We start from the raw sequence: 25246 nt of genomic DNA, 5'->3' as shown, positions 1-25246 counted from the left end.
TAACCTGATTCACATATACTGTTTATAATGCGTCTATGGGCGTAAATTGATTGCATGTAAATAAACTGAGCCAGTGCGGTTCATCAAACAAATTGTTCTCAACAAAAATATCACAGAAAGTAGTGTTTTTAAAGGTTTATTAACAGCATTATGAGCACATTACTGATTCTTGTACATATGTATTTCAGGTTCATCACAATAGATATTATCCTGTTATGGGACCACTGACAAGTCCACCATTCCATTCGACTTTTCCATTCGCTGGATCGGAAGTGGAATTATTGACGATAGGAAGTATCACACTAGCAACACTGCCAACTGGATTGGAATGTGGGGCAGATGCAAGGGCAGTATCATTCTTTACTGTCAAATCATCTTTCTTCTCATCTGCCGAAGATGTTACATTTTGGGTTACTTGACTAGCTCCATTCAAAGTTTCATTGACTTGAGAAGTGTTCAGGGAATTTCCAGAACCTCCTTTTATTTCATTCCATGCATTCGACAGGAATGAACCAGTGCTTCAAATTAATTTTAATTTAGAAAAATAAACATTCCATAAAGAATACCTGTTCACAGCTCCTCCAATCCCTGTTTTTGTTTTATCTAGGATTGAGTTATCACTCAATGATTCCCACGCGTTTGACAGGAATTCACCAGTGCTGCAACGTCTTATTCAGTAATTATATTCCCAACTAATCTCTATTTTCTCACTTATCAACTGCTCCGCCAATCCACGTCTTTGTAGTATTTACTACGTTTCCACTTGTCTGATTGTCGAAACTCAAAGAGTTCCACGCATTTGTTAGAAACCCTCCAGTACTGAAAAATGTATGTATTCAAGAGGAAAAATTTCAATTTTTCAATTATATTCCAAACCTGTTGAGTGCTCCTCCAATCCATGTTTGTGTATTATTAACAAATACCTGTGTGTTGTTATTGGAGCTCAGCGAGTCCCATGAGTTGGAAATAAAATTGCCAGTGCTGAAATATTAACATGTCTTTTGATCTGACGGTAATAACTTCCAACTTGATGGCTGGATCTAGTCTAACGAGGTGAGAAATGTTACGGATCAAACCTATTAACGGCTCCACTAATCCACGATTGCGTGTTATTGCTGATAATTCCAGTCGAATTGTTGTTTCCACTCAGTGAGTCCCAGGCATTGGAGAGAAATCCTCCAGTGCTGTAATGTCAGATTCTAAGCTTTTGTCTTCATAATCTTCCTCAAACCTATTCAAAGCTCCTCCGATCCATGTTTGAGTATTATTGACGAATGATCCACTGGTATTGTTGTTCGATTGAAGAGAATTCCATGCATTTGACAATAACTCTCCAGTGCTATCCAGCTTATCGTCGATCCAATTGATTGTATTATTCACAAAAGCTTGACTCGAATTGGAATTTAGATGTTGATCAATGAAGTTTCCAGTTGAGTTTAAGAACGAAGACACTGGATTAGTTGAGTTTGTCGCGTTTCCACCTGGAAATTTTAAAACAAATTGTTGGGTTTTCTTCAACTTCTGCTTTGAATTTTAGAAATAAAAACTAATTATAAGCTCCATAGTTTCATAGATTGTGAATACCTGAAGAGTTAATTAGACTTCCAACAAGACCTCCAATTGGACGTGGAGTCGTCACATCTTCCGTTGGTGAAGCAGAAGAAGTCGAAACAACAACTTGATCGTTTCCACCAAAGACAGAATGCCACGTGTTACTGATCCAGTCTCCAGCTTTCCAAATTATACCTTCAAATACTTATTTTCAATTCAAAAAAAATTATGAAGCAGACATGTTTTTATTTGGAAAAGATGGGAAAGGTGTAATTTAATCATATTATATTAGCAGTTTTACCTGGATCCTGAGTTGTCGATACAATCGTTGCCGTCGAAGGAATCAGATTTAAAACTGGTTGCGTTGGTTGAGACTGTGTTGGAGATGGCGTGGAAGCGACAGAAGAACTGATTAGAGCAGCAATTATTGGAGGATTTGTGAAGGAATCAAGAGCTCCACCAACAATAGAATATGTTGGAGCAGCCTGTGCCATGTGTTGGGGTGTTGGGGTGGCAGGAGAACCATCAAGAGAATGAGTTGTTCCGATTGTTGACACTTGTGAAGGAGGAGTTGGAGTAGTTGTAGCGAGAGTAGAAGATGGGGCTGTTGGAAGTGTAGTTGGAAGGGCAGTTGTTGGAGCTTCAGAGGATTGAGGTGGCATTGTTGGTATGATTAGGACAAGAGGTCCAGTTACCATGACAGGTGGTGGAGGTGTTGTAGTGATAGGTAAAGCAGGAGTTGAGGAAGTTGTGTCAACTGATTTAGAACCGATTGGAGGAATCGTTCCTGTTGGGTTAGGAACATTATTAGCTGTCACTGGTGATGCAGGGAACAAGGGAGAAGCTGTTGGCAAGGTGGCTGGAGAAGACGGCAAGGAAGTAGCCGTGACAGGCAATATTGGAACGGTAGACATGATTGAAGGAACTGTTCCAACTGGCAGTGTAGCTGCAGGCGAAGCTGGATTCGTGGCTGGAGTTCCAGATGATACGATAGTGGATTGTGTAGTTGTTGTCAGAAACCAGAAGTTTGAAAGTGTAAATGTTTCTGGAGTTGGTCGAGTGAACTCTTCTTCTAATGGGGGCTCCGTATCCACATTCACTTCCGTTACCTCCTCTCCAGGTGTCATCGGATAGTCAGGGGTAGTTGGAAGGGTGATGCTAGGGTTCATTGGAATGATTAATCCGGGAGTGACCCCACCAGAATCTGATAATCTTGTTGTTCCTGTCGTCATAGGAGTTCCTGAAGTGGGAGTAGTCATTGGAGTGCTTGGAGTTGTCATTCCTGTTGTTCCAGTCGTGTCAGAAGTCGTGACTGTTGGTACGCTAGCAGTTGAACCAGTTGTTCCCCAAACACTCAAAGTGGAAGGATTTGTGGATTGTGATGTTGTTGCTGTAGACATTGAACTAGCAGTAACAGTAGGCTGAATTCCAGATGTTTGCATAGTAGGGATTGTGTTTATTGTGAATACACTAGAAGTACTCAGAGTAGTCTCAGTTGAAGAGTTCAATAGTGATGAGGAAACTGTTGTTCCCGATGAGCTGATTAGCATCGAAACTGGAGTTGTGGGTGTTGAAGCTGTTGGTGATGTGTTTAATGTACTTTGACTGGTTTGTCCCATTGGGATAATTGTAGATAGACTTGTTGATCCAGAAGAATCCAAAAATCTTGTACTTCCAGTTGTTCCAGTCGGAGTTGTTGGAGTAATTGTTGATTCACTGATTCCTGGCAATGAAGTAGTCAAGGGAACTGGTGGAGCAGGAGCAGCTGTTCCATATACGATATTTGATGCATTGGGAGAATAGTTTGCAGGCCAAATGTAACAAAGAGGAGTCTGTGGATACAAGTATGACATTGGAAGAGGAGATGAGTCAGTAGTGTAGACTGTGTCTGAAAAAAAGATTCTCAATTTGAATAGTAATTTCCGATTCTCCTACTCACCAACGTCATAAAACTGAAAATGTTTCCAAAGTGGTAACGTGGCTCCACAATCTCCGAGTCTCTTCGAGCAATAAATAGTCTCTCCAGTGTCAACATATTCCTCATACGGCCTGTTTGATTCCTGCCCAGTAACAATTAATTTGTGATCGAGGCGATCTGAAACTAGAAAATGTTCTATATCTCATTCTACATATCATAATTCCGTACGAAAATAGCCAGTCTGATTATCAAACTGTTGTTGTAACTTGACAAGACAGCTGCAAGCAGTACTCTTGGAAGAAGTCAATACTTTTCCAAGAACACCTGTCAGATTATAAGAGACAAGACTTGAATCAGTTGAATGGAGTGTTGTATAGTAGTGATCTCTTTCAATTCCATCTTGTTTATTGTCGTAAATATTCAAATCGGACATCATTTCAGGTGGTATATCAAAAGTTAGAGTTCCACATGTTGGTCTACTGGCTACTGAAAATCAAACTTTTTGATTGTTGGTCTTCTAATAATTAGTTGTTCACCTGTTGCAGTTGGAACTGTCCATGCATAACAAATTGGGAGGAACTCTTGATTGTATCCATCGTAAACTACATCTTGATCAATGGAATACGCATGAACTAAAACCGAATATTCAATACGAGAGACATCTTCTCCAGAACTTACAAACTCCTCCATTTGATATTTTATAATATCTGTAGATGGGTACTGTAGCTCCACAAGATCCGTTATTTGCTACACAGACTAGAGTTGTCTTGTTGTCTTTTCTGAATCATAATTTTGTTTGTGATAAAGAACAAAGTTTAAAACATATGACAAATCCAAAAACTCAATTATAATGTCTGCACGTGTTGAAACATGACTCACATGTAATGGCTGGGCAGATAGAAGGAGTGATCAGTGTCGAAGAACAAGACAGTTGACTCGGCTCCTGGAAATCTGTTTTTCGAAAAGAATACTTTGTTAACTCTACCTTGAAATGAATCCGTATATCTATTGAGAGTTATCGTGCAAGCAGCCGGACATGATGATTGATTGTTTACCATAATGCGGATAGAATCAGACACTTGATCGTATGAATTCGATGAGGGAGATGATGCGATTTCATACGAAACATGATCGTCATCGAGAGCGTATTCGTTACTGTAGATTTGAACGGTTTCTGAAAATATTGAAAACAATATTGCTTCCATATATCTCTGTGGAGTTTTAAGACATTTCGACACACCTCACTTCATTACTTTAAAACGTATTTAAGACGCACTCTCGGAGTCGATCGAGCATCGGTCAACAGGCCATAGGCACACGAAAAAAGTTGACCATCTCCGATTTGCCTATAATTTTGATCAGAGATAGTATCAAGTGTTCTCAGCAAATTGGGGTACTTTTTGGCCGGGACCGTCACCTGGGTACCTAGGAAAATCAAAAAATCGATATTTTTCGAAAATTTTTCCTAAGGTAGTTAGGTATGAAATCTCAACGGGAAGTTATTGTAGACACTATTTTAAGCATTTTTTGTGTTGAAAAGAAAATTCCAGCTCAACACCTTCATTGTGAAAATTTTGAAAGTTCATGAAATTTTCGGGTTTTTTTCATGAAATCGTTTTTATCTCGTCAGTGACACGAGAAGACAGCGTTTTTTATTTTAAATTCGGAATCTACATAAAATTTGGTATTGGATCCATGTTGTTCCTACTCGTATCTCTATCCCCAAAGAACACTTTTTTATGGAAGTATGTGAAAAAGTGCGATTTCAATTTTCGAGGCCTTCTGGTAAATCATTTTTGATGTTTCAAATTCATGATTTTTTATAATTTTCAATTCAATCATGTCTTTTTTTTCAGTTCCGACACAATTTTCGATCATACCAGAAAAAAATTTCAGAAAAAATTGAATTTTTTGATTTTTTGAAATTTTTTCCTGAACTGAATCATTCGAACTGAAATATTAAGGATAGCACTATAAAATTTGGAGAATATGACTGGAACATGATCGAAGTTTACAAAACAACCAATTTCCACCATCGGATCATCTGTTACTTACGCTTTAATGATGAAATTCAGCGAAAGGTTCCACTTGGGAAGTTGGTGCTAAGGTTCTTCATACTTGCAACGTTATTTGGCAGATGACTGTGTTGAAAATGACAGGAAAAGTAAGAAAACTACGAAAAATTATACAAAAAGAAAGATTTTCAAGAAAAAAATTGAAAATTATTTTTCTGATTTCCACAAAAAGACCAGTCCATTGAACACGTATGAGTCTTATTTTTTTCAAAATTTTCTTTTAAAATCTTGGTAAATTAATAAGTTTTTGTAGTTTTCTTACTTTTCCTGTCATTTTCAACACAGTCATCTGCCAAATAACGTTGCAAGTATGAAGAACCTTAGCACCAACTTCCCAAGTGGAACCTTTCGCTGAATTTCATCATTAAAGCGTAAGTAACAGATGATCCGATGGTGGAAATTGGTTGTTTTGTAAACTTCGATCATGTTCCAGTCATATTCTCCAAATTTTATAGTGCTATCCTTAATATTTCAGTTCGAATGATTCAGTTCAGGAAAAAATTTCAAAAAATCAAAAAATTCAATTTTTTCTGAAATTTTTTTCTGGTATGATCGAAAATTGTGTCGGAACTGAAAAAAAAGACATGATTGAATTGAAAATTATAAAAAATCATGAATTTGAAACATCAAAAATGATTTACCAGAAGGCCTCGAAAATTGAAATCGCACTTTTTCACATACTTCCCCAAAAAAGTGTTTTTTGGGGATAGAGATACGAGTAGGAACAACATGGATCCAATACCAAATTTTATGTAGATTTCGAATTTTAAATAAAAAACGCTGTCTTGTCGGGTCACTGCCGAGATAAAAACGATTTCATGAAAAAAACCCGAAAATTTCATGAACTTTCAAAATTTTCACAATGAAGGTGTTGAGCTGGAATTTTCTTTTCAACACAAAAAATGCTTAAAATAGTGTCTACAATAACTTCCCGTTGAGATTTCATACCTAACTACTTTAGGAAAAATTTTCGAAAAATATCGATTTTTTGATTTTCCTAGGTACCCAGGTGACGGTCCCGGCCAAAAAGTGCCCCAATTTGCTGAGAACACTTGATACTATCTCTGATCAAAATTATAGGCAAATCGGATATGGTCAACTTTTTTCGTGTGCCTACGGGTGATCGAACGAGTCAGAGAGTGCGTCTTAAATTTCGAGTCAGCAGGTTTTTATTCTAAGATTAAGAACACCGTAGTTCCGTTTCAGTTTTCAGTTTAACTTTAATTTCTAGCTTATGCTGGAAAATCTAAATTTCCAGTTTTGTCGGAACGGCTGCTCAACTGGACCTGTTAAATCTACGTTTTCAATCAAACCTGCTCAAAATTATAGATTTGAGGAAACCTCTGAAGGTCACTGTATAGTGAAAAGTCATACAAAATAGTTGTCTTATAGAAAATAAATACCTCTTCTATTACGGTAGTTCCTGTAATTACCAACCTCCAAAATTGACTTTAAAAGCTATTTGGTCAGAAATTTTTCAAGTCTCCATGAAACCCCAAACAAATTTCCAAGTCTTGGTTAGTTTCATGGATTACAATTAGTTCTGATAGTTCTAAAAAAATTATATATATATATATATATATTTCTTACCTAAAACATCAGTTGCAGTCAACCGTGCAGAAGAACAATCTTGAGACCAAACAAGGGAAATCGAAGAAAAGAAGAGCAGAGTAAGCGCAATTCTTCGCGCCGAACCCATCCGACTTCTCCTTATCCGTCAAAAAGAAATCGTCTGAAAATGCAATTCCTGTTTATCACATTTCCTCGTCTAAATGTGTTTCTGAAAAGGGGCGGAGCCAATATCACTATGGTTACATGGCTGCTATAATTTGACTCATGCATGGCTTCAAAGAAACATTCAAAACAAAAAAGGAATTGTGAGAAAGAAGACAAGAAGAAGGCGTGAGAAGTTTGAATCATTTTGAACTAGAAAGGGAAATTCTGACGATCAAAAAGTTTTTGTCTCCGTGTTAAAAAAGAGATGGATAAACGAAGGGATTTTGGTTGGGTATTTTGGAAATTGGCTGGTCTTTGACCGAACAAAAAAGGACAAGTGAGACGTAGTGAAAAGTGTTAGAACACATGTTGAAACAATGAAACTAGTAGAAAAATAAGTAGTGTTTTCAAACAAAATAGTAGATTTGAGATATGTCATAGATGCCGTGATTGAGTGAATGCCGACTTGACAAGTTTCCGAGAAAATTATTTTTGATAAATTTAGAAAGGAGGGAGAAATTAATTTTCAAAAGTTTACATTCTTACTTCCGTCTGTATTTTCAGCTGGACTACAATGACTCCATGATTGTTCTCAATGTGTTTTCTCTGGATTGAAAATGTTTTTTCCTGTAGTTCAAAACGAAAAAATAATTTCAGAAGGTGTGCATCGACCCACAACATCCGGAGTTGGTTGGTCCGTTGACTTTGGAGTCTGCTCATGTCACCCAGTCAACTTTTTCTGAACATTATTTCTTGATTTCTTTCCAGATTCACTTTCATTTTTCAAATCGACCATATGTTTCACATTAAATATTTTTTAATACTCTTTAGAGGTATTGGAAGTTCCAGAAGCAATTGTGATCAGATATTTATTGTTCATGTTATTTTTCATTGGTAAAATTTAGTTGAAATCGTGAATTTTTCGTATTCTTGATAATTCTCTAGTGATAATTAATAGCTTCTAGACGAAGACCGAACGATCAAGAATCTGATACTGTGGATGCAATTGATATGTTGTCTCACTTTCCTTGATACAAGAGACAATGAAGTGAAAGAGTTATGTCAGTGATTAGGAGAAATCGACTGAAACGATTTCCGTAAATTAAGTAACCTGATAATTGTCTTATCTCATCTATTTTCGTTTTATGGAAGAATCTACAAAACGTCCATATTGTGAATATTTGTCTGAAATTTCCAATCTACACAAAAGACTCTTCTGACTTCAGGATCTTCATAATCATTCCAAAGTGATATCGTAGTCATTTTCCCAACATCTGAGTCCTGATTTCTCTAAAATAAAATTCAGAAAACTCTATCCCTTGGAAAAAAGAACATATCAAACGGAACCCATTACATGGTCTCCTCCTGTCACTAGTCATTCCCATCACGTGGCATAAAAAAGGCGTATTTGAGTCGTCCTCTCGTTCGATTTCATTGCGTTCCTTCAGCGCCAAGGCTCTTGCGGAGCCACCTGTCGCGCGTCTTGCGGCCAATTGTCGTGCCACGGCAATAGTCTTCTTCTTCTTCTTTTTTCTTCATCTTTTACTGAGGACTTTGTGTTTTTGTGTGTTTAGTGTGTATGTCAAACTGATGATTTATCGACGCAAAGCGACACACGGACACCCTCCCATCTTGTCTATGTTTTCTATCATTTGATGATGAGTAGAAAAAATATAATTCCTCTCAATTACCATATATTTTCATTTTTCTTATTATCTTCAATTTCCTATTTATGTGCTAATTTAGAGTGGTAGTATGTTTATTTATGGACAAAAAAGAAACAAACAAAGAAGAAAAAGAAAGAAAAAGAAGATGAGGAAGACTACGACGTTCTCCGTTCTCTGGGGAACAACCTGCCATCGGGCGACATATTGAAGCAATCCGAAGCATCTTCACATCTTTTTTTGTTTCGAATACTCCCATAATGTATTTGTTTCGACTAACTATTTGGAATGTTGGATGAGTTGAGAAACTGCTTTGAGGGAGGTAAAAGAACTAGGAGGGTTCTGTAAACACACTTAGAAAATGGAGACTGGAGGCAGGTGCTTCTCGAAGAGAATATATTCTGTAAGACACTAAAATTCTAGTGAATCTTTTCGATTCATTCAAGAGATATTGAACAATAATTGAGTTGTCCTACTCCGGGTTAAGTTTGGCAATCAACCTAGTCGCACGTTGTTCGAATACAGTTCAGACAAACTTGAGTGGAATAAAATTTCGAAAAGGAAGAAACTATATGGAATGTTTCAATTTTACTAGACTGCATCGGCTACACGATCTACTGAAACATACTAAACTTGACTAGTTACAACCGATTAGATATCGGCAGTTGCATTTTCCAAAAACTTCTCCTGGAATCAAGCTTACAAAAATTATTATGATGCTCATAAGTCAGTCCCTTTGGGAAGTCTATCCTAGAAAACTAGAATGGTTTTCGATTCATTCGGAGAAGCAATTGAATGCAGTTCCTTGTTTTTTCAAGGGTACTGTAGACCTTCCTTCCTCTTTTTCCTTCATCTCTTTTTTTTTTGAAGAAAAAGATTTCTTGCAGTCAACTGCTCTTTTCATATATATTTCCGAAAAGGAAGTTTTCTCTTCGAGATCCGAGACAAAATAAGTGTGTTCGGATTTGCCGATGATGATGATGGGCTCTCTCTCGCCTCGGAGCCCTCGTTTCTTCGCCGCTCCCTGTTTGTGGCGTGTATTCGGAAGCTGCGTGGAATCTCCGGGGAGTCAACTCTTTTGGCGGGGGGGGGGGGGGGGGCGGACACTGCAGCGAGCACAAAAAACCCAATGGGGTCGACCCATTTCGGACTCTTCTAATGCTCATTCCAACATTACTGACACTCTTTTCTCCTTGTCACTCCTTCTCAGAATCGTCATCCACATCGTCGTTTGCACTCAACTCATTCAATCATCATTTGGTTTTTGGCTTAACTCTGTCGTTTTCTTCTTCATCATCTTCCTTTTTTCCTTTTCTATCGTTTCCCACCTCCTCCCACTCTATTCCATTCGAAATTCATCTTCTTCTCTTATGTCTCCGCTCCTTTCTAGTCCGTTCCACTGCTGTATCGGACTCGTCCGGAGAGCATCGAATTTCACAGCTTCCCCTAACTTTTTAACATTTTTTATTTCATTATTTCAATGTCTCAATAGCTAAGAGCATTGTTTTCTATTTTGAAAAGACATGATTTTTTGGGCGACGGGTACCGTAATCTCTTATATTCTTTTTCTCGTTGATTCCATCTGATTTCAAAAAGGTCCTCCACTCAAATTACAGAATGTTCCGTTCTCATTCTTTGGTTTTCGTTTTGCTGTTTTTTTTTTTGACAAGATCAGAAGATCGTGGCTTCAAAGTGGGCGGCTGACCGGGGCACTGATCAACTAGAGATCATATCAATCCTATACCTGAATCTCATTTTTTACAGTTTTAAATACAATATAGTTATAAATTTCTGTGAAGTTTCCAGTTTATAAATATTTTTGAGAAAACATTTAAATATCTCTTCGTTTTTTGTGAGAAAGAAGCTAGTAGAACCACATTAATTACACCAAACCCACCGTAATCGTGTCATTAACAACATCTGCAGCAAAAATTATGTTCTTCGTAGCAACTGGCACCTGAAAGTTTGGGGAAGAGAGGAAAAAAGAGATTTCGGAAATTTGAAGGCGACCCGATACCTGGCATATACACAGCAAAAAGAGGACCCTTTGCATCGCCGTACGTACGTCCTATTTCCACGTCATTTGTCTCTTTTTGTGCGAAAATTAACTTTGAAAGTATTCAAGGATCTTGACGTGTCAAGTGATGTCACGACTAGTTGGTTTATTAAATTGAGGGAGGAAAGAATCATGAGGTGACCAAGAAGAATTCATGAAAAAAGAAAAAGAGGAGGACTCTGACGATACAGACGTTTTTGAAAAAAGGATAAAGGAGTTTAGAAGAGAATTGGCGCCACGAATGAATAATTCTTTCGATTTATGACGACGACATCCGGGGGAAGACCTCTTTTAGGTGAGGATGTGTGTACACTGCTTCGGAATATGTAGTCGTCGTCGACGTCGAATAACTGACCCTTGAAGCGAAGAGTATTCAAAATAGTTTGAGTGTTTTGTGGGAAGAGCCTGTGCTCATGCAATTGTGCCTCTTTTGTCTTTCTCTCCCTGCTCGGACTTACTATCTTATCAACTTCTTCTTCTTCTACTCATTTATTTGCTCTCATTGTCCATTTTGTTGACATGGACAGGTAAGTATCATCACGTGGAAAGAGGGAGAATCTGAAATTAATAAGATGAAGTGAAGTATTACATCAACCTTCCATTCTCTTCTTTTTCCTTCTTTTTTTCATTCGGGACATTGATTCCCACGACTTCTTATCTCTTTTCTTCGCCCCCTTGTACATCTTTTTTTCATCTCAGATTCTCTCTTTTTCTGCTACTTTCTTCCTTTTTCTTGTTTTTCAAATATTCTTTTCTTTCAAAATTTGCTCTTTTAAAAGACAAATCTGTATTATTTATTAACACTTTCCCTCTTCGAAAAACCAAAGATTTACTGAAAAAGTTTCTCCGGTGTTCCAGAATCTCGAATAATAGTTTCTTTTGCAAAAACTTGTCGCAAGTTTAATCAGTTACTCAAAACATTAATGAAAAATACAAACTGAAAAATATACAAAAATATTTGTTTTCTAATCAGATTCGATAGAAACTACCAAAAGTTTTTTTTTAATTCAAAAAGTAAACTTTCAGTGCAACGTGGCTGAAACTAATAATTGAAAGTATCAGGCATTTCATTTTTATACAGTTTCCCTTTGAAAAAACTTTAATGTCTGTTAAGTAAGTTTAGACTAATACTTTTGCCTCCGTTTAGCCAGGTTACGAGACTTTTGTATGTCCGGAAAAATTCAAAAGTTCAAGCCACTTATTCATACCAATTTTGAAATATTTCACCGATAATTGGGATTCCAAAACACAAATAGCAAAATTAAAATCTTATCAACATATATCTATTTAAACTCAGTAATAATGTTCTGAACTCTTCTTTAAAATGACCAATATAACTCTCTTTCTCCCTCTTCTTTCTATTTCTATTCAAGGACCTTCACAACACTTGAGACTACTTTATGACCAGAGAATGTCAAAAACCGTGTTCCCTCATATATTTTTTCCTCTTTTCCACAATACATAATTCCTTCCCTCCTCTCTTTTTTTCAAAATCAATTTGTGTGTCATTATTCCGGGGGATATGTCCTTCAAAATCGCCACCCATCTGCAACATTTTCACCCTGTTTGCACACGATTCGCTCGTAAAATTGGCCGTAAACTTTCAGTTTTTCCCGCCTTCCTTGTCACACTCTCGCGCATCCGCATTTCATTTTTTTTCACACTTCTGCAATTTTTTTTTGCCTTTTAAGGTTCTTGAAATACCTAGTAAAGTATTGAAAACGAAATGATAATGAGCTAATTATAGAGAGAAACGAAGCAGAAAAACCTCAGGTTATTTACGGTTCATGCTTTTTGGGTATTAGGAAACATAACCACAGAAATAGAGTTCTGGTACTTGAGTATTATGACATATTTATGTCACGCTAATATGTTCTCTGAACTTGAAAAGAGTTATAGAAAGAGTTAAAGAAAATATTGTTCCTCTCAGATAACTATAGTATTTCTGAAGGCTTCAGAATCGTAGAGTTTGTTTCTAGTTCCGAATCCCCTCCATCAAAAACTCCATTTCGTATCCATTCTAGATGTTGGTCCTAACCAAATTTCCATTTTCGATCGTTTCCGCTCCAATATCCCATTTCATTTCCGTATGCAGGTGTCCCTCTCGATTCCTTCTAACCTGATTACCTTCTTCTGCTCCTTCATTCCAATTAGTATCCACCACGTCTTCATAATTATTCAGATATCAGACCGCCTACTTCTATGTGAATGCTAGGTGCGGCACAACACGTGATCAGAAGCCGCCGTCGTCGCAGCTAGCCTTCAGAAGAAGACACTCTCCGGCCATGCGAGCGCCCGTCATCAGACGGCATCTTACTTATCACGTCTTTTGTCAATTCTTATTATTAGCTGTGTTTGTTAGAAATATCGAAACTCGGTCGATTGTCAGAGGAGATCATGTTGTACATACGCCTCTTGGAACCATTCGGGGAGTTGGACAGGTATGGGACTTTATGGAAATATGATTGTGATTAGTAGATATTTCTAGTTGTAATGAAATGTAACAGTAAAAATAACAATGGAATTTAGAAAATTCTCAAAATTCTAGACATTTGACGGTGCAAAGGTTTCTGCATTCCTGGGTGTTCCGTACGCAAAACCACCGATTGGCTCGAGAAGATTCAAAATGGCTGAAATGATCGATCGATGGAGTGGTGAACTTGAAGCGAGAACTTTGGCGAAAACGTGTTATCTGACAATTGACAGTGCCTTTCCTCAGTTTCCTGGAGCTGAAATGTGGAATCCTCCTGGAGTAAGATTACAGACTAATGAGATATTGAAGTATTTTCTTTTTGTAGGCAATATCAGAAGACTGTCTGAACATGAATATTTGGGTGCCAGAAGATCATGATGGATCAGTTATGGTATGGATTTATGGTGGTGGATTTTTCAGTGGAACACCTTCTTTGGATTTGTACAGTGGATCAGTGTTTGCAGCGAAAGAACACACGATTGTGGTTAATGTGAACTATCGGTAAAATGAAAAAGAAGGGAGATATTCAATAAGTAAATTGTTTTTCAGATTAGGTCCTTTTGGGTTTTTATACTTTGGAGATGATTCTCCAATTCAAGGAAATATGGGTTTGATGGATCAACAGTTGGCACTTCGATGGGTTCACGAGAATATTGGAGCATTTGGAGGAGATAGATCAAGAGTCACTTTGTTCGGGGAATCTGCTGGATCTGCATCTGCAACTGCTCATTTATTTGCTCCAAACTCTCATAAATACTTCAGAAACGTCATTGCAAAGGTACGAAAAACATTATTGGTCACATACAGAAGACTCGTTTCAGAGTGGTTCAATAATCAATTCGTGGGCATCTGCAACACCTCCAACAATGCTTGATTTATCTCTCCGTCTTGCTAAAAAAGTGAATTGCACTTCAACAGATATGAATGTGATTGCCAAGTGTCTTCGTAGTGTTCCAGCTCATTTAGTTCAAGCAGAAGCAGATAATATATCAGGAGATATTGGGCCTCCAATGACTTTTGCATATGTTCCTGTCTCATCTGATGCCAACTTTTTCCAGGTTTTTCATATTTTTCTAATTTAAAATAATAATTTTTGAATCCGTTTTCAGGGAGATATATTTCAAAAACTAGCGAATAAGCAATTCAAGAAAGATGTCAACATAATTTTTGGAAGCGTAAAAGATGAAGGAACATATTGGCTACCGTATTATATGTCACTTCCAAAATATGGATTCGCATTCAATCATACGATATCTGCAGAAGATCCACACAATAGAGCACTCATCACCAGAGAACATTATGAAGAATCAATGAAAGCTTTCATGCCGTACTTCGCTGGATCAAAACTTGTATTAAATGCATTTATGAATTCATATGAACACGTTTCAACAAGTAATGTACCAGAAGAAAGATATCGAGATGGTGTGGCACGATTCCTCGGAGATTTATTCTTCACTTGTTCTCTAATTGATTTTGCTGATTTAATATCTGATAACATCTTTGGAAATGTCTATATGTACTATTTCACTTACAGGTAAAATCAGAATTCGAAGATATTCAATTCTCATTCGTTTTTCAGATCAAGTGCAAATCCCTGGCCTCGATGGATGGGTGTAATGCATGGATATGAAATAGAATATGCATTTGGTCAGCCATATTGGAGACCTCATCTTTACGATCAAAGTCAATTAGAAGATGAGAAAAGATTATCTTCAATTATAATGCAAATATGGGCGAATTTTGCCAACACTGGGTCAGTTTTGAATGAGAATAGATGTATTTGATGTACTCAAATTCCAGAAGGATCGATTCATTTTGGCCTCAGTATAATAAAATCGAAAGAAAAGCAATCGAACTTGGAGAATCCACTTTACATGGAAAGCATCGAATAATTTCAGATGTCCATGGAGGTTTTTGTAGAATGATCGACGAAGCAAAAGCCTTTGTGAAACAGAAAAATGGTTGGTTTCTAGAGAGTATTCTCGAAAAGTGTGATAATTGAAATTGTTTTCAGCAAACGATTGCCGAACAGCTCGTAAATCGGATACTTCATCAGTTCAAACAAGTTCATCAATCTCTTCTTCTCTCTACCTCTTTCTTATTTTTACTCTTTCCATTCTCTTCTCTTGTATCAGTTTGTGATAATTTAGGTATATTATATGTTTCTTTTCTATGTTAGTCATTGAATATTTCTTCTTTGATCTCACTCATTTGTTCTGTTTCACTTTTTCCTCAAATGCTTCATCCCATCTCTGCCACCCAACTCAACGAATTTTCCATTCTTTTTGACTTCTTCTTCCTTTTAAACGGTGTATTCTTTTATCAGAAAACTCAATGCTTACTGCTTCTTTCTTCATGTTTTGTTATTCAACTATCTTCAATTGCTCATCAGAAGAGTCTCAATATTTATGTTTTAGTAAATCATTCGTCTTTCTTTTCGAACAATTTATTAGCATAGAAATAGTTGGTTTTATAGCTTCAAAATATGATAAACACTTGTTCAGTATGCGAAGTTTTCTTCATAATACAATTCAAGATGATACTGTAACCAACATTACAATTCTCCAGTGGTGAATCCCAGAAAATTCCCATCTCAATATCACAAATAGAAGGATTCTCAAAATAAACTGAGATCTTCAATTCTATTTCGAAAAATGTGTGTAAAACGTGATGGTGTGCGACTGGTTCTGGGTTTGACTTCAAAGAAAAAAGTTATCGCGACATATCGCTGTTGCAATTGATGAATCCGTCTTATCATCTTCTTCTGCGTGTGTTTTTTGTTATCGATACATCGCTATAAACGTTGTCCGAAACAACTTTCCATAAGAAGTTTTTGATGAGAAGTCCGCAGTTTGTCGTCACAGTGAACATTCGACCTTTTGCTCCGCAGTCTCTCACTATTTTTTTTTACGAGATTTTTTGTTGTTCTCTTGTCGTCTCTTGCATTCTGCAAATTCTCCCCGTAAACGTTTTTTGAAACTGTATAGACTTATACTTTCTGAGATACAACTCCGTTTTTATTGCAGGGTACTCCGATGACCGATTCACACGGATTGCAGTCGCCAGAAGTGGTGGTTGAAAAATAGTGAGTTAGCAAGAAACGTTTCACATCTGACTTGTTTATTTCAGCACAATATCAAAAAAGAAGTCATCAATCGGGTTTGAAATTGGCAACAATGTAACTGTGCAGCTGAGTGTGTCATCTGATGTCGATAACGGGAGAGAACGGGATTCGTCCAATGTGCATACGAAAGTCATCATGGATCACAAAGGAGAAGTACGTAAAGTTTCTGAATTCGTTGAGAAATCATATTCGATTTCAGATTCAATATTTGCGTGGAGGCATTCTGTCATCGAATGGACCAATTGTAGGATTTCGTTCAATTCATGAATCCGTCGGAGAATCCCTGAATCTGATCAACTTGCAAACGAAGCAGAGGCATAGATTCAAGGTTACGACTTGTTGCTATAAAGTGTGCAACAGTTCACTTTCAGGACTTTCCTCACAGAACCATCGATTTGGCATTTGCTCATCACCACAAGTTCCTTGCTGTACTCAATGCTGATTTGTCCCTTTACGTTTTTGAAGTGTCAGATAGTTGCGAGCCGTGCGTTTGTCCCATACCACTTTTTTGGTTTCATCAAACTAATTTCAGAAAGAAATATATCTCAATCAACAATTGGCCGTCATCTCCATCTCAAGATGATCAGCCTCGTCTGTCGTGGTGTCCATACATTCAAGGAGATGATGACGACGACGAAGCAAGTCACATGATTGCAGTATATTCAGTCCGTAAACTTCTATCAAAAATGTTAAATTAAGGAAATTATTACAGGGAAAACAATTGTACATTGTTAACATCGGTATTCTGAAAGATGCGGGCTTAGGCGACGACATAGATTTTGACGATGCGAGAAAGGAAGAAGGAGGGCTTTTCTCACATTGCTTCAATAACCAAGCTGAAAACAAGGATGTTCGAATCTCATCAGTCTGCATATCTCCTGATTCGACAGCTGTTGCCGTTGCAAAAACAGAGGGCCCAGTTCAATTTTTCACTTTCAACGAAGAAAGTAATACTTTGAACGACGCTCATTGTTTTGAACCAAGAGGATTTGCAAAAAGCGGACTGATCGATGATCTCATTTTTCTTGATGATTTGACACCGAATAGAAAAAGCGTTCCGTTTTGGCGGTTTTGCGTTGTTGTTTCCAATAATGGCCACAAAGTAGCTCTGTATGAATGCCAAAGCTGGAAATGTCTCGGTAGAATTCGTTTTGAGACAACACGAGCAATCAACAAATTCATCAGTATTCCCGATCCAACTGCTAACTTTATCCATCTTTTAGATGTTGACGGAATGGTAGGTTCATCAATATTGATCTAAAAATTCGTTCATTCTATTTTTAAATTTTTCAGAAAGTATACACGGTTGAAATTATGAATTCATTCCGTAGCAATGAGCAACCTCGTTTCATTGGAATCACTCAGACTTCATTCTGCCACCCCATTTTCTCAATTTCACCTATTTCTTCCACTACATTTGATATATCGTCAGAAGATTCCGAAGATGATCTTTTTAACAATGATAGCAATGATGATGCGACTGATGACGAGTCAGATGCTAGTGAATCAGGCGAAATAAAAATGAAACATGTGAAAACCAAGAGATATTTCGTTGCCATGGGAAAACGTAGTATGCTAGAGTTACAATTGACTTTGAAGAAACACATTCCTTCACCACTTGTGAATTTCGTCGAATCTTCTGAGAAAGAGACAAGTCCTTCTGTATATGTGGACACCGAGCAGGAGCCACTCAACTCTTTAACACTACAGGGGCTATTGATGCAAAAAACAACTTCTAATTCTGGTCTTAACCTTGAGGTAGTCAATCAAAAGTTGGACGATGTTATTGCTGCATTGGGTCGCATTGAAGCAGAGAGAAAAGAGAATAATGAAGTTATGGTGCAACAAATTATCAGCGCACTGGGTAAGATTTTACAGCCAGTATTTCAAAGGATTGTGTTTGGTCTATGCCTGTTGTCAGATGTGATAATTTCCCGAAAGTTGCAGATGAGAACATTCGGATGAGAGAAGGATATATGCTCAATCGCATCGAGCAACTCTGTGAGAATGGGCGACTCGATACGATAGCAGCACTTCGCAGTGGAATCCACAATCTGAATGAACAGATCGTCAGCTCAGTTCGGTCTAGCGGAGTAGAAACAGCGGAGTACATCAGCCAACGTGTTGGAAGTTCTGCTAGAAATGCTCTAACCGATTGTATTCTTCCATCTTTCGAACGAAGCTGTGAAGTTCTTTTCGAACGCCTGAATGAGCATTTCAGATGTGGAATCAATGAGGTACTGTGACTTATAAGTTATAGAAAACAAAAATTCATTCCAGTATCTTACTTCTACTTCCCAATTGATTCAAGGAACTGCAATGGCGACAATGCAGATTGCAGCGCAACAACAACAACAACAACAACAGAAAAATGAAATGGATAGAGTAGCACTTCTTCGAATGATTGACACTGACCCTGAAGGTGCACTTGAGGCTGCACTCAATAAAGCCAACGAAAGCCTTCTCGAATTTGTTTGCTCCAAAATCAATCCAGAAAAGATTTTGATTCCCGGAAACACGAAGTTGAGCCAAAGATGTCTTCTTGCTCTGGTGTCACAGTTCACCGTTTCTCTCAACAGAGACCGAGATCTTAAATTCAGATGGATCGAGCTTGTTATTCCAGAGATTGATATGAGTGATCCAGAGATCATTCTTGTTGTGACTCCTGTTGCTCAAAAGCTTCTGATGTCACTTCAAGGTAAGCCAGATTGCTATGTGAACAATGTTCTAGGTTAAAGCTACATAGCGAAGCCAGAAACTGTTTTTACACTAAATTCATTTCAGAATTGATTGAAAACTCGCCAGACGAGCAAGTACGCCGATATGTTCGTTTGCTGTATCAGATGACTCGCTCATCTCTTCTCCAGCCTGCAACACCATCACAGAGAACATGTAAGCGTATTGTACCTATTATTTTAATCGATTGTAAAATTTCAGCAACATCTGTCCTCTCGAAGTTTCTTTCGGATCACTCTCAACAATAAACCGACATACTTCCACCATACCCGATGCCCGTCTTTTCCCAGTTCTGTTAAAACAATCTCAGTCTCAGTTTTACCTTGACGTTTTCAAAGTTCTATTTTAAAGTTTGGAATGCAAGCTCAATAAGAAATAGGCAGTGGTCTTGTTTCAGTTTAGAAAGCTTATTATGTCAGCTACTAATAGCTAAATCTTGTAGATTTGTGATTAGAACCTCAAAAAAATCTTACTCCCCACAAATTCCTTAATTTATTACTGATTTTGTAATGTTTGAACATATATATAAACTGTATTTTAGATATTCATCACAAACAATAAATCCGTGTCCGAAAACTGTAAACGAAGTGATTGTTGAGGTGAATATGATTTGGATCCTGAGAGAGTCGATATGTACATACATTGTAACTGACTGAATCAGTCACTGAAAAGTTTACACTCGTTTTTCTTCTCGGCTGACAGAATCATATTTCGAAGACTTGCCTGAAAATAGGTTTCAATTTTATACAGATGTGAGAAGTTTAACTCACAATTACTGTGTTGATTTCGTCTAGCTTCTGTTGCTCATGTAGTCTCATAGCTTCAGAAGTTGCGCTATTCCTAAATTAAATTTCGATTCACGCTTTATTTCAAACAAGGAAAGAAACTTACAGAGAAGAAAGAAAGATTTCATGAATCTGCTCGTATCTGTCGAGAATTCGATAGTTTAGTCTCAGAAAATCGAGATACATGTTCTTCTCGCGACGCAATCTTTCTACTTGCTGCAAATTTATAAATAGAGGTCAGTGTCTGTACGAACCGAATAACTTACATCTACTACATCTTCAGCGTTCATTTCGTTTATTTCATAGCCTTCACGAGTGACGGGAAGATCTGAATAATTGATAATTGAACAGGATTTTGAATTTTCGATGAAAAAAAGAGAGAAGCCTATCAAGAGTTTCTTAAAGAAGTACTGTAAACACTTCTAAGCTTACAGGAGAATTCAAAAATTATAAACAGAACAGGATTCAGTTAATTAATTAAACCAGAAAATGAAGTTATCGACTGAAAACAATATCGTTTCCATTTTCGAGCAGAAAAGTGTGGTGGCATCACGTGGAAAGGAGCACGAATGCGGCCAGAAAACAGCATAGAAAAATAGAGATTGTGGTGAATTCGTGAAAGGAACGGAGATGGGAAGAGAGCGAGTGAAAGAGGAAAAAGGGGCGAGGAGTAAACTGAAAGAACGAGAATGAATATGATATCCTCGAGTCAATTTGGTTTGTTTCGAATATAAAATGTTCGAAATAGTTTTAAATACTTTTGAAACACTGCAAACTTATATTTAGTTGAAAGATAACTTTTTCAAGATAAAAGAGTAGAAAAACAGGGAAAAGTTATAAATTAGACTGTGGAAACGTTCTCAAGAATACATACGAAATGCAACATCAAGATGTCATCTTTCCTATTCATTCAACACTGCCGTCGTCCATGATGCATAATTGGTCACGCGGAATAGTGGCGGAACAGCTGTGCGGAAGAAGGATTAGAGGAGTAGAGAAAAGGTTTCATAGTAGTTGTGGTTTGAGAAGAAGAGAAAGAGAGAAAAATTATGCTCACTTGTTATTCTGGAGTAGATTTGACGAAGAACGAGAGTATTGGAGAAGAGAAAAAAAGAGGGAAAAGAGTTTATTATTATTAGTGTAACATGGATTGTTATGATGAGTTGATAAGAATGAAGTGTTCGCTTCTGTTTACTTGAAGATGTATGTATAAACTGAAACCTAGTTGGTACTCGTCTGGATAAGATGGTTTCTTTATAATCAGAAGACAACATTTGAAAAATTAAAATATGAAATTGATCTTCAAAGTTATTTTGAAAAAGGATGTCTTCAAAAGATGAAAATTGCTTGAAAAAGCTTGAATTTTGAGTTCTGTAATTTTGCTTTTGAGTATATTATTCTGTTAGAAAACTAAACACTTGGGAAATAGAAAGTACTAGTTCCAACCAGTATGTGTCGATTCTATACTAACTAGAAAACAAATAAAATGTACATGAAAAAATAACATTGTGGAGGGAAAAAGAAAATAAAAAAAGGGCTGAGAAAGTACTGTTTCAAAAGCAAACAAAGCAAAGTGGGAACTGATTCATCAGCTGACATTATTATTTGAAATTCCTGAAAGAAACTTTTTTTGAATTCTAGGAAACATTTCAGACAGGTACAAAAACTAAACACAAATTTCGGATTGAACTTTAAGCGACTGTGAACAACAACAAAATAAGAAGAAAGACAACAAAATAAGAAGAAAGAACTGTAAGAATCTGCAGACAATGATGAAATATGCCCATCTATAACCTGCTGAATAAAACCATTAAAAGACATAAAACTAAGTGATATATGGCTGTTAATATTCATTAAAACACTCTGTTTTGATAAGATAATGCAATACAAAGCTAAACTTCAAAGAACAGAAATTTAAGAAAAAGGATGAAATCGAAAGCTAAAAATACCGTAATCCGTTTATAAGAACTTATTGAGAATTCAGGGTCGTATTTCTCAAAAATTCAAAAAATTGAAGTTAGAGAAAGTTAAAAGCCCTACTCACTAGACAAACAAATAAAATCTTCCCGAGACTGGATTGCTTTTTCAAAAAGTAATATTCGTATTCAATTTTTTGAAACAGAGAGAATCAAAAATCAGAAATTGGAAGAATACGCATTCAATTGAGCCTCCAATTCTTTCTTCAAAACTAGAAACTTTTCAGGAATCTCTTTCAAAAAGTAACAAAGAAATGTGAGTAGAGACAAACAAAAGAGAAAACGAATGTTTCTATCATTCAACAATGGTACAAAGGATGAAAGTTTGATCCAGAAATGACAGTATTCAAATCGATTAATTCAACAAAAATGACATTTGAAAATGACAATAGAAAGACGTGAAAAAGACAAAAACAAAAACAAAAAAACACTGTCTGAAAAATTGAAAATTGGAAGAAAATTGATGTTGTTTGGAAGGCCAATACTGAATGGGTACCGATATTTTTGGGTACCTACTCTTTGGGTACCAAGTGATCATTGGGTTCCAGTGATCTCTGGGTACCGATTTGGGATGATTATTCTTTGGGTACCAAGTGATCATTGGGTACCGGTGTTCTTTGGGTACCGATTTCGGGCGCCAACTCTTTGGGTACCAAGTGATCTTTGGGTGCCGCTGATCTTTGGGTTCCAAGTGATCTTTGGGTACCAGTTTCGGCGCTAAAGGAGTTTGGGTGGGTCACTCAAATTTCAAATTTTTGGTTGAAAGTGTGGGGCTGAAGGCGTAGGAGAGGCACTTCTTTCGTTACCTAAGCTTTCTCTTAGGCTTAGGTTTCTTAGAAATTCGGAAAAAATTGACAAAAAACTATTAATTTGTCAACTTTTGTCGTTTTTGTCAATTTTTTTTCCGAAATTCTAAGAAACCTAAGCCTAAGAGAATGGTGAAAAGTGGTCCACCGCAAGAATCACACAGATTTCGTAAGCTTTGTTCCTCTTTCAGAACACTGATTCGGATTCCTCGTAAACATTTTTTGAGTGGCCAGGCCAACTGAACTGTGACAAGTTACATGTAGTGCATTGTTCGTTGAGTATTGAGATTCGAAAAAATTAATTTTAAGACGAAGAAAAAAATTCAAAAAGACATAGAAACGGGTACCCAAAGATCACTTGGAACCCAAAGATCAGCGGCACCCAAAGATCACTTGGTACCCAAAGAGTTGGTGCCCCAAATCGGTACCCAAAGAACACAGGTACCCAATGATCACTTGGTACCCAAAGAATAATCATCTCAAATCGGTACCCAAAGATCACTGGAACCCAATGATCACTTGATACCCAAAGAGTAGGTACCCAAAAATATCGGTACCCATTTAGTATTGGCCTGTTTGGAACAGTGTTCTCTGGTGGAGGAAGGAAAGGAATGGAGTGCATTTGTTCAATTTCTCTCTTCTTTTCCTATCTTTTTCTCCGTATTCTTCATTCTATTTCTGCTCATCTCTGATCTTCCGATTTGTTGACTTTTCATAGTGGGTGGTCATCGATGCAATTGGCGTACTTTATGAGGAAAGTGGAAAAGCTTGGAAGTGTTCTCTTCTCTTGGAAGTACTTTTTGGGCAAGCTGTTCTGATTGTATTCAGTCTTTTTTTAGGACAATTAACCAAGATTCCATTAATATCGAATGTTGTTTTTCGGTTTCCGTAATTGTGCTCAGCAAATAATGCGGAGCGCAGGAGTGGTCGATTTGAGCTGGCTCTTCGAGCAGTTTACTCGAGCTCGAGAGAAATCATTTGATCGCCGACTTCCATCTAGGATTATCAGCTGTATTACAAGATAACCCCAGAAGGCTTTAAAGTCCTGTCATTCTATTTTTTGAAACTTATCAAATATTGATAAATCCCGTTCTGTTGAACTATTTTTTTGAGAATCGTGGAGCCCATCATTTCTTTTTTTGTTTTCAAAAACCATTCGTACGAGCAGTTATCTTTTAAAATATGTATATTGTTCTCTCCAATGTAGATGCCCACTCTAACCAATTATTCACTCTCATTGCGAAACAACCCACTCTGCTACGTTTCTTCCATTCCATTTTATGAGTTCGGCGGTTCAGGGCTCCTGCGGCGGTGCGCGGACAGCATTCTCGCGCATTGTGAATGTCTGTGTCTTCTTCAAAATACTCAATATTTTTATTCGCCGCATCTACGCGTTGTTGTCTGTGTTTCGCGGTTCTCGCGCACGAGAGGGAAACCAAACCGGCGACCATCAAAATGGCGGCCAGTCTCTGCCTTCAGTCCCAATAGGCCGCTCTTTCGTTTAGCTCCAATCGAATCCCTTCCTTCCCGCTTCATGTGCACTTCTAAAAGGCGAATCTGGCGCCCTGACAACAGATGTGAGCGCATCTGCTAGCCCATTTCGTTCATTTTTCATCCAAATTGTCAAGACGCGTCTTGTGGGAAAAGAGAGATTTTCTTTTTCATTACCAGCACAGTTTCTTCGTTTCTGCACATTTTTGAAATAGTTGAAATTTTTTATGTACGGTGTCTGATTCTCTGAGTCGTTACAAGACCCACATTACAAGATGATTGATGCGCCTTGAAGTATTACTGTATGATTTTGCAAAACCAAACATTTTCTGCATCTTTCACTTTTCTGTTTATAATTTTTTTCAATAATGCAATAATTTTTGATCGAGAATTCTAACTAATAAGATATATCTTAAAAATTAGATTGAAATCAGAGAACTAGCTCATCTCTCACCTTTATTTATAAAGTTTGACAATCCTAAATACATATTTCTGGTTGAGAGAATTCTTATATTAATAGAATCTATAGAATCCATGTCTGCAAACAGTTCGTTTTTTCGGAATCATTTTCTCCTAAATTGGTAAGGTGTTTGAAGTTTGTTTCTGATCAACTCAGTGACTCACGTTTCCGCCTATTCACACTTTATTTTTCGGCAAACATTTTCCCTTCACTTTTTTTCAATCCTGGACAACTTGAACCCGCTGCCACCAATTTCTATGTTCGTTCACTTCGAATGCGGTGACTGGTAATGTATTCTTTATAATGAATTCAATGTATCCTCGTCCGGCCGTACACCTGTCCTCATCTTTCTTCCTCTTACGCTCTCCGCATACTCTCTATTCTTTTCCAATTCTGTTTATTAGCAAACGAAACA

At 37.2% G+C, this 25246-nt stretch overlaps 4 protein-coding genes across 4 annotated transcripts; 2 read left to right on the top strand and 2 right to left on the bottom strand.

Annotated features, from left to right (window-relative positions):
- Positions 1-205: 205 nt before the first annotated feature.
- Positions 206-4674, bottom strand: GCK72_002110 (uncharacterized protein; the record flags this gene model as incomplete). Its single annotated transcript, XM_003114876.2, has 14 exons — positions 206-518; positions 567-659; positions 712-819; positions 877-981; positions 1077-1184; positions 1232-1481; positions 1585-1746; positions 1853-3439; positions 3491-3646; positions 3698-3955; positions 4006-4101; positions 4148-4248; positions 4349-4412; positions 4455-4674. The coding sequence occupies 14 exons, from the start codon at positions 4672-4674 to the stop codon at positions 206-208; spliced, it is 3621 nt and encodes a 1206-aa protein (XP_003114924.2).
- Positions 4675-11499: 6825 nt separating this feature from the next.
- On the top strand, positions 11500-15595 carry GCK72_002109 (uncharacterized protein; the record flags this gene model as incomplete). The annotated part of the gene is made up of 10 exons (XM_053723260.1): positions 11500-11507; positions 13163-13421; positions 13529-13732; positions 13779-13954; positions 14003-14231; positions 14275-14511; positions 14563-14987; positions 15033-15206; positions 15254-15414; positions 15468-15595. The coding sequence occupies 10 exons, from the start codon at positions 11500-11502 to the stop codon at positions 15593-15595; spliced, it is 2001 nt and encodes a 666-aa protein (XP_053591905.1).
- An 893-nt stretch (positions 15596-16488) lies between these two features.
- On the top strand, positions 16489-19561 carry GCK72_002108 (uncharacterized protein; the record flags this gene model as incomplete). The annotated part of the gene is made up of 11 exons (XM_053723259.1): positions 16489-16538; positions 16583-16730; positions 16777-16905; positions 16949-17061; positions 17110-17242; positions 17290-17814; positions 17871-18441; positions 18525-18814; positions 18858-19275; positions 19362-19469; positions 19515-19561. 11 exons carry the CDS (start codon positions 16489-16491, stop codon positions 19559-19561), a joined length of 2532 nt encoding a protein of 843 aa, XP_053591904.1.
- A 409-nt stretch (positions 19562-19970) lies between these two features.
- GCK72_002107 (uncharacterized protein) lies at positions 19971-20388 on the bottom strand (the record flags this gene model as incomplete). The annotated part of the gene is made up of 4 exons (XM_003114865.1): positions 19971-20036; positions 20084-20153; positions 20205-20314; positions 20365-20388. 4 exons carry the CDS (start codon positions 20386-20388, stop codon positions 19971-19973), a joined length of 270 nt encoding a protein of 89 aa, XP_003114913.1.
- Positions 20389-25246: the final 4858 nt, after the last annotated feature.

This window comes from Caenorhabditis remanei, chromosome I (assembly GCF_010183535.1).
Source record: "Caenorhabditis remanei strain PX506 chromosome I, whole genome shotgun sequence".
NCBI classification, from domain to species: Eukaryota; Metazoa; Nematoda; class Chromadorea; order Rhabditida; family Rhabditidae; genus Caenorhabditis; species Caenorhabditis remanei.
Note: the sequence above shows the minus strand (reverse complement) of the source record. Positions and strands in the feature narration are given on the sequence as shown.